This window comes from Rhinolophus sinicus, chromosome 17 (assembly GCF_057876585.1).
Source record: "Rhinolophus sinicus isolate RSI-liver-muscle chromosome 17, RSI-T2T, whole genome shotgun sequence".
NCBI lineage: Eukaryota > Metazoa > Chordata > Mammalia > Chiroptera > Rhinolophidae > Rhinolophus > Rhinolophus sinicus.
In genome coordinates this window covers 126,102,958-126,127,511 of record NC_142517.1, presented here as the reverse complement: position 1 = coordinate 126,127,511, position 24,554 = coordinate 126,102,958, and the positions used below count along the sequence as shown (strand labels likewise).

Sequence of the window (24,554 nt, the reverse complement as noted above, 5' to 3'; positions counted from 1 at the left end):
AAACTGGAAAATTTTCTCAGAATTTTAATAATTACTTAAATATATATTTCCTTTTATGAATCCATTCTTCTGCTACCAAGTACCTATCACACACACACACACACACACACACACACACACACACACACACACATTGGTTGTGCCAAAAAATGTACACATTTTAAGAGATGTTATCTGTGTATTACTTTTTGAAGTTGAATTGAATTATGGCAGCAATGTGTAGTATGATGTTCGCTCAAAAGATGGCGTTAATCAAATGAATGCTAATGTCATTCATTGTATTACGATTTTAATACAGTTTTTTCCTTTCTTAAAATGTATATACATTTTTTTGGACCCTCTTATAATTACACACTTAAAATTAATTGTGTTGCACTTTCTGGCATGACAAAATGCCAATATATGGTAAGTTTGGAGAGGCATTGTTTTTGTTGTAAATAACACGATCAGTAAAATCAATCATCAATGCACAAGCACTGTGTAGATCTGTTGTCTATTTTGCTTGGCCAACCTTGGCCCTTTTCTGCCATCCACACAATTTCTTTTTTAAAAACCAGCACATATTCAGCTCTCAGCAGGACTGGGCATGAGATTCAGTCATGTGCCTGTTAGTACATCATGCATCCGTAACACTCAGAGCCAGAATGCTTACCTTAACCAATCAGAACCAATGAGAGCAATGCATCGCTGGCCGACAGTCCTGGAAAGAGAATCTCATTTTTTTGTTTCCTGTTGGGCTTGAAAGAGAGAGACTATAGTCATCTTTTGATTATAAGCCTGTCTCAATGGTGCCATTGGAAAGAAAATTATGAGATAGCACCCATGTCCATGATGGCTTTATTTGAGGCCCTGCATCAAGTTGCACCTGAAGCCAGATGTCCAGTACAATCTTTTTTGGGGTTAAAATCATTTGGGTTGGGGCTTCTGATACCTGAAACAAAAATAGTCCTTTACTTTTCTCCCAGTTCCTACGCTGAAATAAAAAAATGGTAACAATGACTTATCCACGCATCCTTTTCTGATCAATCTTCTTTTAAGAACATCAATTTGTCTAATAACTAATTATAGTTAAGTAAGTTACATCCTAGGCATATGGCAGATATGATTAAACCCATTATACTTCTTAGACTCATCAGCATTTTTTCTTTAATCATCTTTTTCTCATGAACTTTAACACTGTTTTTTGTTTGTTTGTTTGTTTGTTTTTTTATAAAAAAATCCTATATGTGCTTTAAAAGCAATTTCATCCAAACATAAAAACAATATCCTATTGCCCAAAGTTTTTACCTCATTTCCACTGCTTGCACATAGAACTAACTACAATTTTCTGATACTGGTAATCATCCTATAAGTATTTTTGTCTATTTTATATTTCCATTATTCATTCCAGGGTCTGATTGTCTTTGAGTATTTGAATTTTTAATCATTCCTATGTTGCTTATTTCAATGTTGTTTCTATTTAAATCAATGTAATACTTCTATTTTATTCAACCAAGTCAATTTTCTACTCAATTAAGTCTTACCTTATGGTTCAATTATATACTTCTTAAAATGCAGTGATCAATTTAGTCTCCAGAGATTTAATTGAAAAACACAGAAATTGATAAAGGTATGCCATTATGCCATCAGCATCTGTTGTTTAAATGTATGAAGTAGTTTGTCAGACAACGAAATTCCTCAGTGCTATTTTGTGAAACTATTTTCAGGGCTACAACATCTGCCTTCCCTTTTTTCTACATTTTAAATATGGCCACTTTTTCTCTATTATATTTCCAATTGTCATGTTTCAATTTATTTTTCTTTCTGTAACATCAGTTTGGGATGAAAGTGTTAGGCATTTGAAATAGCCAATGGAGAATTTTTAATAATGGATTATAATGCCTATTCCAAAATGTTAAAAGAAGTTAAAGAGCTGCAAACCATGGTACACCATTGAGCTCTCTCTCAACTGTGTGTTTTATAAAAATGACACATTAAAATTTTCAGTTAGTTTTTTCTTGACATGTTATTATTATGCAAATTTTTTGCAATGATATACATTACTTTTTAATCAGAAAGGTAGCAAAAAGTTAGGATCGTTGACCCTATATGTTTGTTTGTTTTTTCTATTGTCATCTTGAGTATGCTGATATTAAGCATGACTACAAAAACATTTTCATAAGATAAGAAAATATACCTAAGATGAGCTGACAGAGGTGATAGATTGATCTGTCCATTTAACCAAAAACCAATGGAAAGAAATTGCATCTTGATAAAGAAGGGCACAGCCTTATCAGAGATGTTGGAGAGTAAATATACTTGTTAGTTGTACAATGTCAATAATTAATGGAAATTTATTAAAGTGCATGGACTTTCCTGGAAGGATCCAAGGAGGATAACAAAGTGGCTAAGTGATTAATGATGAAGTTTGCACATATCAGTATTTAAATAGAGAATTCAGAGCTTTAAATGGTAGTCAATGATGTAGGATGAAAGCGTAAATTGGGTGTGATGAGTTAGTGTATATTTTCAGTTTCTAATTTAAAAGTTTGATAAAAGTTTATTTGATTTATGATTAACTTAATGAAATGTTACTATAACTTTGAGGCCATTTTATTAGTGATGTAGAAATTAATATTGAAATTAAAACCTTAAGAGAAAAGTGGGAGATGTTTTGAACTGAGAAAGGTTAGCATTTAAGTGAGTAGCTGTGAAGGGTCTGAGTTTTCATCCTACTTGCAAACTAACACACACATACACACACACATACACACGTGCATGGTTTGACAATTAAGTTTGCAAACTTGTTGCAATAAGTTGCTAAGCTTTTTGTGATATCAGAGGGATTATTCATTATGAATTTGTACCTACTGGACAAACAGTTAGCCAAGTTTACTGTTTAGAAGTGCTGAAAAGGCTGTTTGAAAAAGTTAGACGACCTGTACTTTTCAACAATTCATAGCTCTTGCATCACAACAATGCACCAGCTCACACGACACTGTCTGTGAGGGAGTTTTTAGTTAGTAAACAAATAAGTGTATTGGAACACCCTCTCTACTCACCTGACCCCCAATGAATTCTTTCTTTACCCAAAAATAAAGGAAATACTGAAAGGAAGACATATTGATGACATTCAGTACATCAAGGGTAATGTGACAACAGCTCTGATGGCCATTCCAGAAAAAGAGTTCCAAAATTGCTTTGAAGGGTGGACTAGGCGCTGGCATCAGTGCATAGCTTCCCAAGGGGAGCACTTCAAAGGTGACCATAGTGATATTCAGCAGTGAGGTACTATGTAGCACTTTTTCTAGGATGAGTTCAAGAACTTAATTGTCTGACCATCCTATATATATACATATATATATATATATATATATATATATATATATATATATATATATGAAGACTTTGAGTCAAAGATGAAGAGAGTCTATTACTCATAGCAACAGACAAATCACCAGGCAATTGTTGAGGGCCAGGTGGTATCTTCAGATCAGTGGAGTGCCTCATAGGAGCAAAAGCCCAAAATTAAAATAATAATAATAAAAAAATATAAAAACACCTCTCATCTTGCATAGGATTGCTGGTCCCCTGGCCATCTTCCAAAAGTACATTTGGAGGCTGAGATAATCCCAGTTGAATCTCTTCAGAATGAGAAAAAAGAAATGGTCACAAGTTAGTGTCTTACAGAAACAAAATACATTAGAGGAGGAGCAACTTAGATATTTGCCTAGCCTCTAATTTTTTCTCTAGATTTTATAGTTTACATGTTACTTTAAAATGTACTCTGTTCTCTGCATGTGTCTCTGCAGTGTAGCTGTCTAGACCTTTTGGATAACGGAAACCCAACCAACATTTATGTTGATTTTACATGAGACGCTCAGTGAAGGGAAGACATGGCTCTGGTTATGTCTTCCTTCTGCCTACTGACTTCAGCAGACTGGACCACAAGCAGAGAGAGTTGAGTATAGTCCTCTAAAGTTTTGGTAAATCCCTAGTGATTTCTGAGGCCTTAAATGAAGAAAATTAAAAACTAGTTACAGTGGTACTTATACTACCGAGTTTCCCCGACAATAAGACCGGGTCTTATATTAATTTGTGCTCCAAAAGATGCATTAGGGCTTATGTTCAGGGGATGTCCTCCTGAAAAAATCATGCTAGGGCTTATTTTCTGCTTAGATCTTATTTTCGGGGAAACATGGTACTGCTGTGGAAACAAACTTTCTGGTGGGAAGAGATATTTGAAATTCTAGACAAGGTGTTTTATTAGGTTGCTGCAACAGTAATTGTGGTTTAAAAGGTTAAAAATAATTGTGAAAATTACAATTACTTTTGCACCAACCTAATATTTTCCTTTTATGTGAACATTTTTGCAAATAATTTGAAGAATAAAATGATCATGTGAAAATTGCTGCTATTCACATTTTAGCTAAGAATAAAAGAATCATTAGTTGAGTGGACATAAACTGCTCTATTATTGAGGCTAAACAGGGCTCTATCACAGGAAGTGCCATTTAAAGGATTGACACATCCATATGAATTAATGATGATCACTTACAATTATGATGACTTTTAAATGAAGATGACCTTTATTCTGGTTACTTTGTTTATAAAAATGACCTTTATTCTGATTACTTGAATTTAACAAAAATGCATTTATTTTGTAAACCTGTCTTTGTAATATTATATTTATTAGGATTTCAAATCAATTAAACACAAGTATATTTTGCATGCCAGTTTGGAAAACAAAACTCTTTTGAGTATATAGACATTTTGGGGATAAAAGAACATTACAAAATCTGTGATTACTATTTATCAATATAGTAAGTAAAAATATGTTCTTTGAATGAGGCAAACAATTAATAGTCTAACACAGAAGTCAGTAGAGTTTTTCTTCAAAGGACCAGATAGTAAATATTTGAGGCTTTGTGAGTCATAAGATCTGTTAAAACTACTGTAATCTGCCATGGTAGTAGGTAAACAACCATAGGTATATATAAATGAATAAACATGGCTGTGTGCCAAATTTGGTGGGTGAGAATTTGGATCACAATCATAGCCAGAGTTTGTCAAATCCTGGTCTAGCATACTGAACTATCTCTCTCTCTCTCTCTCTCTCTCTATCTCTATCTCTATCTCTATCTCTTTCCTTATCTCTATCTCTAATCTCTATCTGTATCTATGTATAATTTATATTATATTTAATTTATGTTATTAAAATATATAAATATAAAATATTTTATATTTTAATTAAATCATTAAAATGTATCATCTATATTAATTTAATTAATGTGATGAATTAATATTAACTTATAATATGTAATACTTTTAATTTAGTTCCAGAACATTATGAAAGTAGGTTACCTAAGTTTAGATTTACAAGATTGTTTCAGAGAACAATTATTTTGACACTCAGCAGAGACTATTGCAATAGGGGGAGAGAGACTGAATTCAACTCTGAATACAGCAAAGATTTCTGGGGATTAATAGCAGTAGAGCTGAGTGAGGGGGGCAGTGGATGGGAAATTACTAAAGGACATATGAAGGGTAGGGGCAGTCTCACTAAACTGACTTAGCAAGTGTGGGGACAGAATCCCAGAGAGCAGTTTCAGACTCTCGGCCTCACGTGGAAAGGTGCTGGCTCGGGTAGTAGATGGCCATCTGCTGTGGCTGGGTGGCCATCAGCTGTTACCGGTTAGCCATTAGACACTGATATAACTGCCGAGGCTACGCTAGGGTGTTTGTCGGTTGGCTGAGAAGTGGATGGCAGGTTGCAGATCCTGTGGCTCCTGCTTCCTGGTCTCCAATACAGCTGCAAGCAAAAAAATAATGGTATGATTCCCCTGTCTGTGGCTCTGTTGTTGTACCTTTTGGCCTAGCCGTATCCTGTGTTCTGGTGTGGGGAGCAGGATCTGAGTCCCTGAATTATAGCAAGTGTCGTGCAGGGCGGCCTGTGGGGTCTCTGGTCCTGCTCCTCACATAAGAACGCAGGACATGGTGAGGCCAAAAAGGAACATCCACGGAGCCATAGATAAGGTATCATATCATTATATTCTCACTGGTGGCTGGGCTGGAGACACAGGTAGCAGGAGCCACATGATCCACAACCTGCCGTCCACTTCTCTGCAATCTGCAATCCGCACTCCGCCATCTGCACTTGCTACCTCAGCCACCATCTTCTTGCTAGCCCCCATTTTCTGCTAGTGTAGCCACGGCAGTTATATTTGTGGCCAATGGCTCACTGGTTACAGCTGACAGCCAACTAGCCATAGCTAATGGCCATCCAATCACAGTTGATTGCCATTTACTACCCAAGCCAGCACCTTTACATGTGAGGTTGAGAGCCTGGAAACTGCACTCCTGGCTCTGTCCCCAAGGCAAGATTCTTGCTAAAGGCAGGCCAAGGTCAAGGCCTAGTAGAGAAAAGGGATCAGAGGAAACTGACTACATTTTAGTCAAAAAGGGAGTCTTTGTCAGTAGTAATAAATGTATTTATAAATAAAGTTATTACAGTGAAAAAAATGAAATGTGAATGATACATGTAGTGAAAACACTTAATCTTGTGGCAGAGAAAATTATGGGTTGATATCCTCCTTCAATGGGATAGGTGCCTTATTATACACTTTAGAAGTTACAAACTGCTGAAAGCTGGTTCTCCCAAAATACCAACCAATTACACTGTTAAATGTGATAAAGTACAGCTAAGTTTATTGCTCAGTTGGTAACAGAGATCGATGTCTTGGCTGGGAGTGAGCAGGTTATGGAAAGGGAAGAGTATGGGAGGGATACTTATAAGGTTTTTTTGGATCTAGTGTGACAGGTGTTTCAATAAGCAGTGTTGATGAGGATTGGGTGACATTTGTGTTGTATGAGTTTAGAATTAGTGAATTTAGGAAGGTGAGCGTTTGGGAGAGAGAGAGGCTCTTGCATAGTGAATAGTCATTTGGTTGAGCTATGCATTGTTCTGAGAAAGAGATATTTACATTAGTGATCATTAGTTGAATAGTCCATTTTTCAAGTACATGGGTTTTCAGAGTGTCCTTAAGGGTGGCAGGGGAAGATAAAAGTTATTTGCAGCATCATCTTCCTGGCAAGAATTTGCTGAAATATTAAAGTTATATTATCACAGACTGTTGACTAGTACAGTCATATTAATGTAAACAGTAGATATGTGGGTGTGGATAGTTTCAGTCCTGAAAGTAACAAGTAATGGGCCCTTTCTTGAGTTTATAAAGTAATTGAAAACCAAAAACAAACATATCAAAACTAAATAAAAATGGACAGTAAAATTTGTGAAAGAAATTTTATGATTATGTATTAAATGACTCATACAGGAGTTCAGAAAAGTGAGAGATTGAGCAAGGACTTTGGATGTTTTGGGAATTGTAAAAGATGAAAAGTCTGGACAGTACCTGGACATTTATTAGTGGGTGCCATAAGCAAATTTAAGTAGGAGTGAAGTATGACATAGGTGGGCAATGGTAAACATCAGATGATCTGGACTATTTTATAGGGTATCAGGGGATAATAACTATGGAAATATACAGTGAATAACCTAGGTGCCAGTCTTTGATTTTATATTTTATTATAAAGGAGTCATGAGTCTCTTTCTGGAGCACATGAGAGAATACAAAGTGTTGTGTAGAATGTGTTAAGCTGTATGAATGTGTTAAGCTGTAAGAGACACAGTGAATATTAAAAACTAAAACAATCTTTCAACTGAGAGGTTGTAAAAAAACATTAATATAGGAGATGAAAAGAGAGGAGGTGTAATGAACATAAGTACATATATATGAAACTTTGAGGGAGGGTATAGTAAAAAATATGAGGAGTTTACTTTTAGTACACCGAGTTTTATGTATGTATAAGACATTGATGTGATCTAACATAGAATTGGAAATATAAAACTGGGACATGGGAGAGGGTGGGACTTGAGTTGAAATTTTAAGAATTAATATAGCAAGTCTGAGTAGGAAGGGTCACTCAGAGAATAGTGGCTGGAAGAAAAAAATACAGCTCAAAATTGAGCTTGAAGGATGTCTTTGTTTAGATAGCAATTGGATGAATGGAACATAAAAAAAAATTTTGAAGAAAGTTCCAGAGCAAGGTAATGGTTCAAAGTCAAGGGAAGAGGATTTCAAAATCCTTCTATTTATCATTGTCACCAACGTGAAGTCAAATGATGTGTAGTTAAGTGTGGTGGAAGCAAACAGTAGATTTGGTTATTGCAGATCATGGTGATGTTGGAAGTTAGCTGTTTCAGGGGAGTGAAGAATGAAGTAAGTTGTGCTGTAGTGGGATAGAGAAAAACATGTAGGCAGACACACATACAATAAGGCAAAAACCCATATACAAAAGATTAATTGAAGCTTATTGTGAAAGTGAAAATCCTGGGAGATAGCAAAAGAGCTGAATAAAGGTGATTGATGATGATGATGATGATGATTAATATAAAGAAGCAATATATACACCATGAAATGTGCAATTATCTGACAAGAAGGAGCAGAAATCAAAGATATCTAAGTGCTTGAAGCACATTGATTTGGTTACAAAACAGCATTTGTTTTACTAAGGAGAAATATCACCTCTTTCCAGAAGTCTGGGGAGAAAGAAGAGTGTGTATGGAACAAGATTTTGAGGTAGACAAATAGGACAATGAAGGCATTTCTAGTGGCTTCAGTTTTTTCAGGTAAATATATGGAACTTGGGGTCCTTTACAAAGTGAGGGAAGTTTTGCATAGTTGTGAGCAGTGTTTTCAGACAGTTCAATGAGGAACCTGCTGTGTTTCAATTATGATTAGCTCAATTGTCTAGATGTACCATTGATATATTTAATTAGTTATCAAATCTTAACTTGATATTTAACAAATCCTTCCTAAATTATTTTGAGCATTTTCTGTGATAATCATTTTATTGTTTTGTTTCACCATTTTTTAAAATGCTATGAGTGTAAATTAATAAAAATTAATGTCATAGAATTTTAATTTTAGATATACCCAAAATAGATTTACAAAAAAATATATTATTAAATGTATTGAGATGACATTGGTTAATGAAATTCTATAGGTTTCAAATGTACATTTCTATAATACATCATTTATGTGTCACATTGTGTGCTCACTGCCCAGAATCAATCCTCCTTCCATCACCATATGTTTTACCCTCTTCTACCACCCCCTTACCCCTTACCCTCTTGTAACCACTAAACTGTTGTCTGTGTTTATGAGTTTTTGTTTGTTTGTTTATCTTGTTCTTAATATCCCATTGTTTATATGTACCACATCTTTTTTATCCAATCATCTGTTGAAGGACACTTTGCTTGTTTCCATGATTCAGCCACTGTGAATAATGCTGTAGTGAACATAGGGGTACATATATATTTTTATGGATAAATGTTTTCAGATTTTTTTGGTAGATACCCAGAAGAGGGATTGCTGGACCATATGGTAATTCTATTCTTAATTTTTTGAGGAAACTCCATATTGTTTTCCATAGTGGCTGTATAAATTTATATTTCCAGTGTATGAGGGTTCCTTTTACTCCACAACCTTTCTAACACTTGTTATTACTTGACTTGTTGATAGTAGCCATTCTAACATGTGTGAGGTGGTATCTCATTGTGCTTTTTATTTGTGTTTCCCTAATAGGTAGAGAACTTGAGCATCTTTTCATTTATCTTTGGGCCGTTTGTATGTCTTCTTGGGAGAAGTGTCTGTTCAGGTCCTCTACTCATTTTTGAATTGGATTGTTTTTGTTGTCATTGAATTCTACGAGTTCTTTTTATATTTTGGATATTAGCCCTTTATCGGAGGTGTTGTTTGCAATATCTTCTTCCATTCAGTGGGTTGCCTCTTTGTTTTGTTGATTTTTTTTTTCTGTTCATAAGCTTTTTAGTTTAATTCCATTCATTTGTTTTTTATTTTACTTGCTTTCCCTTTGAAATCAAATTTGTACAATCCTCTCTGAACCCAAGATTCATAAGTCTAGCACCTATGATTTCTTCTATGCAGTTTATTATTTCAGGTCTTATATTTAGGTCTTTGATCCATTTTGAATTAACTTTGGTATATGGTGACAGATAGCAGTCCAGTTTCATTCTTTTGCACGTAGCTCTCCAATTTTCCCAGCACCATTTATTGAAGATGCTTTCTTTTTTCCATTGTATGCTTTTGGCTACTTTGTCAAAAATTATCTACCCATACATGTCGGTTTGTTTCTGAGTCTCAATTCTATCCCATTGTTCTGTGTGTTGTTTTTTTACTGCCAATACCATGCTGTTTTGATTATTGTTGCCCTGTAGTAAAAATTGAAGTCAGGGAGTGTGATACCTCCAACATTGCTCTTTTATCTCAGGATTGCTTTGGCTATTTTGGGGTTGTTTGTGATTCCTTACAAATCTGATGTTTTTGTTGTTGTTCTATGTCTTTAAAAAATACCATTTGGGTTTTTACGGCAATTGCATTAGATATTTGTATTGCTTTGGGTGATAGAAGGAAAGTGCCTCAACATAATATATGCCATATAGGACAAACCCTCAGGTAATATCATACTTAATGGTGAAAAACTGAAAGTGTTTTCTCTACAATCAGGAAAAAGACAAGGATACCCCTCTTTACCACTGTTATTCAACATAGTATTAGAAGTCCTAGCTAGAGCAATTAGGGAAGAGAAAGAAAGAAAAGCCATCCAAATTGGGAATGAAGAATCAAATTGTCACATTTTGAAGATTACATAATTCATTATATAGAAAACCCTAAAGACTTCACCAAAATAACTATTAGAAACAATAAACAAATACAGTAAAGTTGCTGGCTACAAAATCAATGTACAAAATCCATTGTGTTCCTATTTACTAACAATGAAATCTCAGAAAAGGAAATTAAAAGAATTCTTCTGCAATTGCAACAAAAAGAATAAAATACATAGGAATAAACTTAATGAAGGATGTGAAGGATCTATACAATGAAAACTATAAGACATTATTAAAAGAAATTGAAGAAGGCACAAAGAAATGGAAATATATTTTATGTTCATGGATTGGAATAATCAACATAGTTAACATAGCCAAAAAAATATTTTTTAAAGAAATGAAGATCATATTTGGATTAAATTGTGTCAAATAATTGATCCCCCCCACACACACTTTTTGAAAACTATCCCTGTAGGTAGACGACAGACAGATAAATAGATAGATTTAATTTTGGAATATTGAAAGAAACTATGTCAACATTAAATGCATACTTACATTGTCAAAAACATCAACAATAACCAATAATGTGACTTTTTAATGTTATACATGGAAGGTGAATTATGTCAAATGTCAACTTCCCAGAAGACCTCCAAAATAACCTGTTAAGAAAAGCTGAATTTATTACCTATTGAATCACAGATGACTACATTTTGACAGTCTTAGAATATCCAGAAGAAAGGGATGGTAAGTTTGCAGGGAGACATATATAGGTCTGAGGAACTAGCCTTGAGTGGTTAAGATAGCTCTTTCAATGAGCGTCTGGTTGGAGCTGGTCACATTTCAGGCTGTAATAGATTAAGAATTTTTGGACACAGAGAGGTAAGCATTTTGAAGTAGGTAGTAGGTAAACAGCTGTTTGAGAATTAAGAAATTTGCTCAGTTTTAGGAACATGTGTTTCAGATAAATTAACTTTCAGCAAGTTCCTGAATAAAATTGAGTATTTATACTGATTTCATGGTATTGAATTTTCAAAAACCAAAAGTAAAATCTTATGGATATATGCCAATATTCTTATTGATGCTAACAGCTGAGGTGCATGCAGAGACCCCAGTTCTCAATTTCAATAGCAAATTGAGAACTGTAATATGAAGTGTTTTACTAGCTGTTATGTGTGGAAGAGATATAAAATGTTGCAATTACCTGAAAGATTTAAACTAGGATATACTACTATGTTTTTACATTTGTTAGCGAAAGGGATTGGACAGAAATTACAATGATAATCATTTAAGGGAACAGACATGAAAAATATATTCTTAGAGCTCAGGATAGAAAGGCTAGACAGTTTATGTGTCTTATCACAAATTTTCATTTAAAAGAATTGACTGAGTTGAATGTGTTCAGGATAATGAACTCTTAGGTTTCATTGAGCTGAAAAAGGAAGAAAGGTTATATAATCAAAGTACTGTATAGACATGCCTAATGCTGTGTTTTAAGTATGTTTCAAGTACACCTACCTTAATCTTCTGTGTTAATGTACTTTACTCGTTGATCTGATTCACTCATATTTCATTACCTAATATTAAACAAAATATGAAGTGACATTTTTGAAATATAGTTCCAGAAAGTAATTTATTAATGCAATAATGGAAGTTTCAAAACGGTAGGGATTCCACTAGGGATTATAAATCAAATAGTAGAGTAGGATAAATATGAGACCCCAGAAGACCAGATTTTAAAGACCAGAAAAAAACTAAGAAGAATTAATAATGACAGATATCAGATGCTTTTAAAATAATTTATGCAGAAATCTGTTTTAAATATTAAGCTAGAGAGTTATACTTGAATTGAAAAAAGTTTCTCCTACTAATGCAACATTGACAGTCTAATAGTAAACTTTGCAGGCATGCAGATCTCAAGTCATTTATAAATCTCCCATCCAGCATCTTTTTTTCAAGTCTAAATAATTATCTAACAAAATTTATTTCAAAAATATTAAATGTAGTATTTATCTTCTCAAACAAGCTTCACTTTCTTCTACTTTGGTTCTAAGGGAAATCAAAACTAATTTTCCTTATTCCACCCCTAATACAATCTATCACTTGCCTGATGTTTTCTCTTCCCTTATGGAAAGATATGTTACTCTGTCTTTCCCATTGAATAGGGGCCACCATTCACATTAAAATTAGTCTCTAATCTCTTTTTCCCTAAGCCACAGACTTCATTCCTATTTAGAATTCTGCAATGTGCTTATCCCTTGAGACAAGAACCACTTATCAAGTGACTTTTTGCTGTATTTATCTTCAGGGTGGAGTAGAAGGGGGGAAATAATTTTTCTCCTAATTTATTGTTAAACTATTAACTGTTTTTCTCTTCTTGCTAATCGACAATGATAATGTTCATCAATATCAAGAAGTGGTACACAATTTAAGATGTAAATAAAAATAACTGAGGGAATTAGTTGAGGTTGGACTAATAATTGAGATCAGAAAAGCGGGAGAGCAGAATCAACTAACAAGACCAAATGAGTAACATAGGTTACTGGGTTTCCCTTGAGCTGTGATCATAAATTACGGATAGAAAAGAAAGAAAAGCTAGGAAAGGGATATAAATCAAAATAAATCTTTATTTTGAGTATAAACCTGTTACTTGTTCAATATCACTAGAAAGGACAACAGGTAAAGTTAATGATAAAAAGAACCCGATTTATTGATAGCTGATGAAAGACATTCAGAAAGTGATCCAAGGCCTTATTTTAAAGGTCACTTAGGATTGTCTTTCAGTCCACACAGTCTGCCTCAGAGAGTAACTTGGGAATATTACTTTGTGTCTTTTCCTACTTTCTTAAAACACCATTTGTTTTTCTCCAGCCCCCAGGCCACAGTTCTAACATGTCACTGACCCCATGTGATTGAGGTCAAGAAGAACTATTGGCCTTCTGTGCCATCCTTGACTCTAATAGGGAAGTAATGTTGGACTCTCAGTCTTCTGAATGAAAGACAAAATTAAGAAAACAAGTTTTATGTTTTCTAGTATTGATTGCTTCTCATCATATAAGTTCTGATGTTATTATTTATAATATTGAAAGATTAAAGAACAAGTCAGAAAATCTTGCTCTGCCGAAGTATCAGCCATGTCTATATAATGTTCATAACCCACCATGCAGCACTTGTTAACTATTATTCAGACAAAGACATTCCAATTCTGAGAGGTGGGAACTTAAATAACTTTATTTGTTATGGATAGTAGACCCAATCTTCTTCAATACTTCCTTTCTTCCAAGAAGGGGCCGGGGGGTTGGGAGGTGCAATGCCATGAAAAATGTTAGTGGGTAAAACTGGAAAGAAAATTATTATTATATAAAAAGCACTCAAAACTGCTTTTATTTACATATGTCTACACACACACACACACACACACACACACACACACTCACACACACACGGTGCCAAAAAATGTATACACATTTTAAGGAAAAAACTATAAAAATTGTATTACTCAATATATACCGATAACAAAAGATGAATACAAGTCACGTTTGACTTCAGCAATTACAAGAGGTGCTCAGAGTGGTTACCATCAGCATCCAGACACTTCTGATTATGGCGAACTACTGCTTGAGCAACGTTGACCAATGTGTCCACTTGCATATATATTTTTTTTGTACCCCTGATATATATATATATATATATATATATATATATATATATATATATTTACTCATGTGTATCCTCTCTGGAAGTTTGCCCTCGTGATGATATTTTTAGTCTGTGGTATTCCTAAAATGATTTAATTTCCTGATGAGTGTGGCTGAATATAACTCAAAAATATATAAAATCAACAGCTGACCAGAAGCAATTTAATTATTTTAAATGAAGACATTACTCTTCTAACATCAACAAAGTACATACAATGGTATGCTAACAGTTTCAGAGATTTTGATCTATGATCACAGATACAATACCAGAGACAAAATTCTCAACCCAAATGGGAAAGAGGTTGAATAGGAATTGAGTGATGATCAGATTGGATACATGAAAAAGTCTGCATGAGGATGGTTTAATATGAGTAACCTTACAATTGTGTTGTAATGGTTAAGTGGGCAGCCCTTTTTGCAAATTTCACTAGATCATTAGTTAGGTACAGCTTACATAGGAAACTGAAGACACTTTTCTTTGTTCGTTCTTTCTCAGAATGGGCAGCTGACTCCCCATATTTTAATTAATTTTCATTTGTTAAACCAGGAATCTGGGTAGCACTCTCTCCCACTTACCATTTTCATTGCACAATAGACCATATGCCAGACAGACTTCCTGATCTTTGGAGAGGATTAATGTGAGCCAAGTATAGAAATCTGCTAAGGTTATTAAAGGCTAACGATGATTATTCTAATGTGTCTGTTTATTTTGCCCATTTTCTCCTCTACAGTTATTATACTGCCTAGTCAATGTGTTTATCTATTGTTAATATCTTTGTTGCAGATACAGATGTGGTGTATAAAAGCGAGAATGGACATGTCATTAAACTGAATATAGAAACAAATACTACCACATTATTATTGGAAAACACAACTTTTGTAAGTAATGAATAATTAATTACTTTATGCATTTCAGTATTGTTTAGAATGCTCTCTAGGTGTGCATATTTTCCTTTTTTCATCTCTATCACTTGCAAATCTTTTCAGGTGAAAAGTTAGGGCTGGAATATCATTAGAATCAGTGTATAATTTTTAGAAAATACCCAGGTGGCCATTTGCTTCATTTTCTTCCCATTTATCCTTTTTAGTAAATGAGCAAATATTTCCAGGAATAGTAATTCCTTACAATGGACATTTCTTCCAATACTTTTTATGTAAGATTAGTCATACAAATTCTAAGATTTTTTTTTAAAAATGGTTATTATAATACAACGTATCATTAACTTTTTCTCCCCGTTTACTTTTTCTTTCTTCCTGACTTTCTAATTCTTTTGTTTTCTAGATCAAGCAGAAGGCAGCCTTTCTAAAACTGGTCTTTTGCTGGAGTTGATGTGTCTTTCTTTTATAATTTAGGATTTCATCAACATAATTTTCCTTCTTCAGAATCATTATTTAGCCTATTAGTGTTTAAATAACTGATTGTATTTGTTTAGCTCTTATAAAGGAATATGAACTTCATCTTTTTGGTAAATTCAATCCTCTTAAGGTTAGATTTAGCTATGATTGCCTATTAAGTGAGTGATAATGAATTAACTTTCGCAAATGTTCAATATCTAGCTATCAAATATCACTGAAAAACAGTGCAGTTATTTGCTCACTGTTTTACGTAAATAAAAGTTTCAATATATTTCCTATTTGATGAGTTCATGATGCAGACAAAACATAGGGCAAGTCATTAGAAAACCTTCTACACAAAGCAATGAGCAAATCATCAGCTTTTTTTTTTTTTTTGGTACTTATTTCTTCCTACTTGTACATTTGGAATCAGTATTTAGATTTCATGCATATTATAGGGTGGTCAGATGGAAGAGATGAACTGGAACTTTCTGCTGTTTAGTGTTTTTATATATTAAGAGAAATTGGTCATTGTAAATCAAGTGATTATATAGATATATATCTGTTAGGGAAAATGAAACCAACCAGCTTTTGTACCTTAGCAATTAGATTATTAAGTAACAGAATAAGGACAATGTTGATTTTAAACTAATCAAGTAATTCACAGCTATTAGAGGAACACATGTTCTTAATGTAACTCTTGATAGCACTTGTGGAATGCTCAGTATATATAGGCATTTTGCTCACTTTCTAACAATATGATTTTCCTTAGGGGAGATGGTAACCCTAATGAAAAAGTTTGATAAACAGTATAGAGCAGTACCTATTACTTCTTAATTGGATGGCCCTCAGGGATACTAGAGAAGAGTCTAAGAATCCTTGAGCGTTGATGAAATCAATGGAAAAGAAACCCTCAGGAGAGGACAAGAGGCAGAAAGCAGGAATTGGAAGTGATGAGAGGGCATGTTAATTGTTTGCTGGTTAGTGTCAATGTGAATTGATTTTTTATATAATTAGTTTGGAGAAAAAATTATGTGTCTTTTCAGTTTTGTATCCTTTATCATTAAGTATCACTTTTGTTTGGAGGTGGGGGAAGCGTATAGGCCTCCAGTGGCAAAGCATTTAAGTAAGATATAGGCACTCAGTACTTCCATAAATACTCGTTTATGTGACTGTTCCTTAATGATCATTTCTACAGGTTAATTAGATCTTCCCTTTGATCACAAATTACGTATTTTTTCATCATTTGTTCCTTGCTTTCTTAGCCTCTATGACACATCATAAAAGAAACAAAAACAGAACCTTTTGGTTAACATTCCACTGTCCCGATTTTATTGTTGGTATTTCATACCACCCCACCTCATCTAATTGTACTTTTCTTCATATGCTTATTAATGACATTTTATCTTTATGCCTGCATGTTTAATCTCTTTAAATGCCTTTAAGGTCTTTTTGTTGTCTCCTCTATGTAGGCTATGACTCTTAATTTCAACAGAGTCATATTTAGAAAATATTCTAATTTACTGATCTTTTAAGATTCATAGGTTCCCTAAAGACATTTATATCACAACACAGGTAATTAAGCAATTTGTAAGTCCTAGAGGTGTTAGAATTCAATGGAGGGGTAGGCAGATAAGTGGGGCATATACTTGCAATGAGTTAATCCAAAACTGCAAATATACCCTTCCTGATGACTTCAGAGGAACTCAGTTAATCGTTCCCTCACAACTCCAAGATACTATTATTAAGTATAGTTGTGTTTTGAAAGCTTATGTGAGGCTAAAGTCTGGATTTGTGTTCTCTCCGAGAGCATCCTTTTGGGAAAAAATCTTTTATTAAGAGCATAGGCATTTTATTCATATTGCAGTTTTTTCATTGAACAATTATCAGTATTTTAATTACAATTTTAACTAACTGGAGAAGATCACTATAAAGAGTGTTGTAAAAAGAGTGCCAAGTCAGTTAAAAAATAAACGTATTTTTGATAAAAATGTGATAACAGAATGGCCTATTAATAATAAGACATATGTTGCTGAAATGTGACTTTCAAAAGATACCACCACATTGTCATTTCCTTGCTTAAACACATTTTAAATATGAGTAGTGGGTACTTTTAGCTTTGTGATCATGGTTAACAGACCCTGTAACAGTAATAGGCATGACTGTAAAAAAAAAAATAAATCATTTTCTGAAATAGCTGTCTTAAGGCTTTCTTTGGGATTGACCATAGGTGGATTTCTAACGAAGGAGGAAATTAAAGGGTATATAACTTTATGAAGAGAAGTTATATGAAAGAAGTGATTTAGCCCCCACACTGCCCTTAATCATTTCTAAATGTTTTTAAATTTTATCTCTTAAAGCCAGAACTATTACAAACAAAAGCTCACTCGCAATGACGTAATGAGGAAACTGTTTCATAAGTATTAGGTGTACACTTTCTGTTGTCAGTAAACTGAATATCACCAGTCGTCTTGGCAGAAAACACCAACAGCCATAAATAGTTCTGTTGGATCACTTTTTGCAATCCCTCTCCTGGGTATCTACCCAAAAAATCTGAAAACATTTATACATAAAGACACGTGTGCTCCAATGCTCATTGCAGCTTTGTTTACGGTGGCCAAGACACGGAAACAACCAAAATGTCCTTCGATAGATGAATGGATAAAGAAGTTGTGGTATATATACACAATGGAATACTATTCAGCGGTAAGAAAAGATGATATAGGAACATTTGTGACATGGACTGATCTTGAGAGTGTAATGCTGAGCGAAATAAGTCAGACAGAAAAAGCAGAGAACCATGTGATTTCACTGATATGTGGTATATAAACCAAAAACAACAAAAGAACAAGACAAACAAATGAGAAACAGAAACTCATAGACACAGACAATAGTTTAGTGGTTACCAGAGGGTAAGGGGGGTGGGGGTGGGAGATGAGGGTAAAGAGAATCGAATATATGGTGATGGAAGGAGAACTGACTCTGGGTGGTAAACACACAATGGAATTTATAGATGATGTAATACACAATTGTACACCTGAAATCTATGTAACTTTACTAACAATTGTCACCCCAATAAATTTAAAAAAGAAATTAAAAAGGAATTGGAAACATGGGTCAAAACCATGTGCTTAAACATTGTTAAGGTTACAAAAAAAAAAAAAGTGTTTTCACTAATATGGAATAAGAGAACTGACAGATGAGAATTTTACATCTTTTTGATTCTAAAAATCTGTAAGCTTTTAAAAACAGCAATCTAAATAGCCTAAAACAGAGGGTGGAAATTCATATATGGCAGTAGAATGATTCCAAGGAACAGGTTACCTGCACATATTTTTGGCCCAACTGTCCATTTATAGGTCATTATAAAATAGTAGGTTTGACTAGAACCAGGAAATATTTATTGACTTACTGTGGATAGAAATAGGATCAGTTGGCTTGCATGCCATCATAGTATTTTCATTTGTTTACCTTTTACTTATTCTTCCACTCAGTATATATGGGAGTTGGGGGAATAGATTTAACTCTTTGTACTACCATGAAATCAAGGAACTTAGTCTATGATCCATGGTTGAAGAAATAATCACCCTTTGAAAAATTATTGCAGCACAAGTACAGAATTGTTGAATAAAGTCACCTAAAATTTCACCTTTCCAAATTGGAAGTAAGAAAGGTTATCATAAATTTCTAACTGCCCAAGTGGCCTCAGATGCTGGCTATAATCATAGAAAATTTGTTATTTTTAAAATAGGTGGCCTTAGCAGTATATGTCAGTACCCCAGTGGTGATTGACAGCAGTAGTGTAACGGATATTGATTAACTAGTGAAGGCACAGGAACTGTGCACACATCAACATTACGCATGTTGATGTGTGCATGGCAGTATAGTTCTTTCTTTCTCCTGACCAGTAGCTGTCAGTCATGGGTACTTTTGCCCCTAGGAGATATTTGGCAACTCTGGAGACATTTTTCTTTTTCCTTTCACCTCTGTGCACCTGAAGCTGAAACTGGAGACCTTCTTAATTGTTAGGGCTGGAGGTCAGGAGTTTGCCAGGGGAATCCATTGCAGAGGTCAGGGATGGCAGGAAGCATTCTACAGTGCACAAGACAGCTCTTTACAACAAAGAATCAGCCAGCTGAAAATGTCAATGGTGACATGTTTGAGAAATCCTCTTCCAGCCTGAGACATAAGGGAAACCATGTGATGGTTAGAAGGTAGTTTTTTAAAGGTGGCATTAAAGCAGTGACTCTTTAATGAGTAATTGTCAGGGAGGATCTTATAAGAGGTCTGAAAATTAAGTTTGCGAACTTGTTGCAATGATGTTGCTAACCTTCTTTGGGTATCAGAGGGATTATTCATTATGAATTTGTACCAACTGGACAAATAGTTAACCAAATTTAGTATTTGGACGTGCTGAAAAGGCTGCATAAAAAGTTAGGCGACCTTAACTTTTCACCAACAATTCATGGCTTTTGCATCACGACAATGCACAAGCTCACATGGCACTGTCTGTGAGGAAGTTTTTAGCCAGGAAACAAATAACTGGATTGGAACACCCTCCCTACTCACCTGATCTGGCCCCCAATGACTTCTTTGTTTACCCAAAAATAAAGGAAATACTGAAAGGAAGACATTTGATGACATTCAGGACATCAAGGGTAATACGATGACAGCTCTGATGGCCATTCCAGAAAAACAGTTCCGAAATTACTTTGAAGGGTGGACTAGGTGCTGGTGTCAGTGCATAGCTTCCCAAGGGGAGTACTTCGAAGGTGACTGTAGTGATATTCAGCAATGAAGTGTGTTGCACTTTTTTTAGGGTGAGTTTACAAACTTCTTTGTCCGATCTTGTATTGTGGCTTCCGAATTCCTTAAGATTTTTTTTTTTTTTTTTAATGGACAACTCTGCAAAGACCAGCATACATGAGTAAAATCATTTGACCTTTGATTCCTCTTCTTTGAATGGTGCAGGGTAGAGCCAAAAGTATGACCAGTTTTCTTATAATTTTCTGGGGATACTGCCAATTGAGACAATTTTTGTTCAGTTAATATCATTATTTGACTATTGTCAAATCCTTTGACTAGGAAGCAAGTGTTCCTCTGTATGTTAGAGGATAAAAACTGATGGCCATTCCAGCCAACATAATTATCTCATTGATGTACCTTGTTTATAAATAATTGAAATTATCGTCTTTAGAGTGGGTATATCTCTCCCCTTCACCGTAGCAATCACCGCTCCCTATTGTTAGATACTTTCATATTTCTTTCACTTTTATTATTTATCTTGAAAATATAAAGATAATTTTATTGTTACATTATTCAGTTTGAAAACGATTATTATATTTACTTATATTATTTAGATAATTTCCAACTCTTAGCCATCAAAGAGGGATCTAACATTGTTCAGACAATCTATGTACATTCAGAGAAGTAGAAATGAAGTAATATGTCATTCATCAAAGATTGGAATATTTATTTATATTTATTAATTTAGTAAAGAAATCATTGACTATCATGAATATTTAGCTCAATTAAATTTTTCTTTAAGTTAGGTGGATGGAAAAATAAATCGCCACATTGTTTTAAAAGTGATTGTCATCAAAACAAGAAACTTAGTAATAAAAGCTCTTATCCTCACCCTGAAAGTCTACTCAGGTACAAATTAATTAAAGTGTGAGAAGAGATATTCTTGTCTCTGTGTTTGAAAGTGTGACATGATTAGTGTGTAATTCCATAGTTATTCATGCAATTCTCCTTAGTAAGAAAGGCTTTAAAAGAGACCACTGCATGTTATGTTTCACCCTAAATTACCACTGTAAATGATACAGGAAACAGATGCTGCTAACAAATTCATTCACTGGGACAAAGCATCTCAGATGGTATAACCATTTTTATCTTCAATAGTACAAATTATTGTTAATAAAACTACATCAACAGCTATATAAATCATTATGCAGGTTCTTGAATAAGTCATTCTTGAGAGAAACCAAAGTTACCTAAATAATGTAACTAAAGGATAAGAATAAAACACTGACATAAATATTATTGTTTTATTAGACATTACTTGCTTAAGCATTTGAACAGAGCTTGTTTCAATCTTGTCTGATTTATCCTCTTAAATACGTACAATAAAATTATTACAGTTCCAGTATTTCCTTCTTTAAAGATTCTTGTTTAGTCTCCTTGGAGGAATAAATTCCTTCAGTGTGTGTCAGGTAGAGTGATAGAAGCTAAGAGACAACCAGATTTACTGCATGTACGTAATTTCAATTGTTTTGGAATTCAGCTTCCCTAGAGGTCAGTGCTTTGGATTGTATCCATGACCAACCAGTCCATTTGGACTAATTCAAAACTAGTTATATGCCTGTGAGCATCTAATAAATATTTCTGCCTTTCATTTTCTTTCTGAAAAATTTTATATTTGGATATCTCCCAGTCATGGACAGGTAGTTAGAATTTTTTTTTTTAATGTCAAATTATTCTATTAATTAATGGTGGAATTTAAGCAAATAAAATATATTGTCAAGAAACCCTCGGAAGGTTTTGAAGTTGATGACAGAGATATCTGTTATTGCTTCCCCCACCCGTTTTGGAATATGCAAATACCTTGATCTGAGCCGCTTTGCTGATGGACAACCCTGTATTAGCAGAACTTTTGAACCTATCTACACTATAGAGCACAGGTTTTTCCTAGTACAGTAGAAATAGACTAGTATTTTAATATGCTTATGGGATATGTATGAACATTCAAAGAAGTTCAATTTTCAGCAACTATTAAATGATAGTGGCAGCACGTTGCAGAGCTCAAAAGCATCCTCCCTGTCTCCCACTTCACTTGACGTAAAAAGAAATAGAGATCCAGGGAAGTAAAGTGACTTGATGCGTCTAACATAGTCTTCAGACTACAGTACAAATTTCTTGACTCCTAGTCTAGGGTTGGTTTTAATATACCTAGATGAGTATTTCATTTAAAATCCCTTTTTAATAAATATAAAATAAATTAAAATTATTTAATATTTTATGTATGAAAGTTTGTGTATTTGTGTATTTTTTACCTAAACATGTTACAAAAGATACTTGAATTAAACAGACATGTGTTTATATGTATGTACATATACATTATACATATGATTTTATATATATATATAAATTTATTAAAATTATGTATATATATACACACATATGTATGTATGTATGTGTATGTATATATATATCCACCAGCCAATCAAAAAAAAAGCACTAGAAAATGAATGAAAAAGAGGGGGAAAAAGGAAATTGTGGTTTAAATAGTTCTGGTTGCCTTAACTTGGCTGAAGTTGAATATTTCAGTGACTAACTCCTGTGTCATGGTTCTTTGCATGCGAATATTTTCAGTTCTTGTGGGAATACTGCCTATGTGAACCAAGAGAAACATCCTTGGCTTTATTACACACACACACACACACACACACACACACTTTTACCACCAAGTCACACACCACTCTGCTTTCCTTCCTTCTTTCCCATGATAGATCTGTCTGAAATAATCTTGTTTATACTTTATATTCCTCCTTCTTTTAAAATCTTGCAGAGCTTTTTCTCCCTCTTCATCTTTATAAAATTTTTCAGCATCATTGTTGAAATGATGTCTTTGTTAATTTGTTTGCCAACTACTTATTGAGGCCCTACTATGTATCAGATAATATTCCAGGTTCTGGGGATACTGTGGTGAAAAGGCAAGCTTGTTAAGCCAACAATAAACGAACATCAAGTAAAAAGGGAAGAAATTGCAGCAGGCATTAAGTTCTTGCAAATAAAATAGCATACTGTTAGGGCTAGAATGATTAGGTACTTAGGGAAAGCCCATTGTAGAGGCAACATTTCAGTCAGGTTGAAGAGTTTTATAAGCTGCATTGATCTAGTCCAAGGACAGAAATATCTAAATAGTAGGGGACGTGGAGAATGGTACAAGATAAACCCAGTGAGATAACTAGGAGAAAGATTATGATGAGTTTCGTAGGACTAGGTTTTTTCTTGTGAGCATTAAGCACATTTTCAAGAAAGAAAGTTTCAGTAGCTGAGTCATATTTTAGACGAACTCTCTGTGTACACTGTGGGGAATGCATTTTCAGAAAATTAAAGTAGAAACTCAGAGCACTTTGAAGCCTACAGCAATGGTACACTTAAGAGAAAATTCAGGGCTTGTACTAATGGAGGAGGTGAAAAGTAGGTGTGTTGAGGATTTGTTTGAGGATAGAGTGGACAGGTCTTTGCTGTTAATTGGTTTATGTCCTCCAGAAATAAAAGAATCAACATTGTCTATTTGGTTTTGAAATACATTAAATTGGCAATTGTTTTAATATTTTCCAACTAATCTTGACAATAGTATGTATTTAGTTCTATGTAAATGTTTATGTGTGTATATAATAATACCAAAAAGCAATTTTCAGTGGCCTGTTTGAAAAAGACTTGCAGTGACATGAAGATATTAACATGGGACATAGAAATGCAACCCATCATTCCTGAGGGTTAAAAATGTCCTATTTCACTTATAATCATTTGAATCATTCAGTGTGCATTTATTTTATCCCTCACACTGTAATAGCTGCTGAAGATATGATTGTAAGAAAATAGAAGGATCCTGGAAATAATGATCTCATGGTCTAGTAAGCAAGGAATGCACTAATTAAATAATTAGATATACAAACATTTACAATCTATATTATCGAATGAGATTGAAAAATAAGAATAAAAGACTGAAAGTAAAATATTGCATTCATGCTAGAGTTTCAAATATATTGACCTGATCTACTTTGAAGAAGTCATAAAGAGCCAAGATGAACTCTAACGAAGTCAAGATGTGTGTAAAGGAGCTG

The 24,554-nt window shown here is 34.0% G+C and overlaps 1 protein-coding gene across 3 annotated transcripts in view; it reads left to right on the top strand.

Annotated features, from left to right (window-relative positions):
- The window catches only part of DPP10 (dipeptidyl peptidase like 10), a 1,313,078-nt gene that overhangs the window by 996,831 nt on the left and 291,693 nt on the right, over nucleotides 1-24,554 (top strand). For all 3 annotated transcript variants that reach the window (XM_074335439.2, XM_074335432.2, XM_074335443.2), the window contains exon 4: nucleotides 15,149-15,243. In XM_074335439.2, the coding sequence (XP_074191540.1) occupies nucleotides 15,149-15,243 (95 nt within the window). The remainder of the gene's footprint in view (nucleotides 1-15,148; nucleotides 15,244-24,554) is intronic.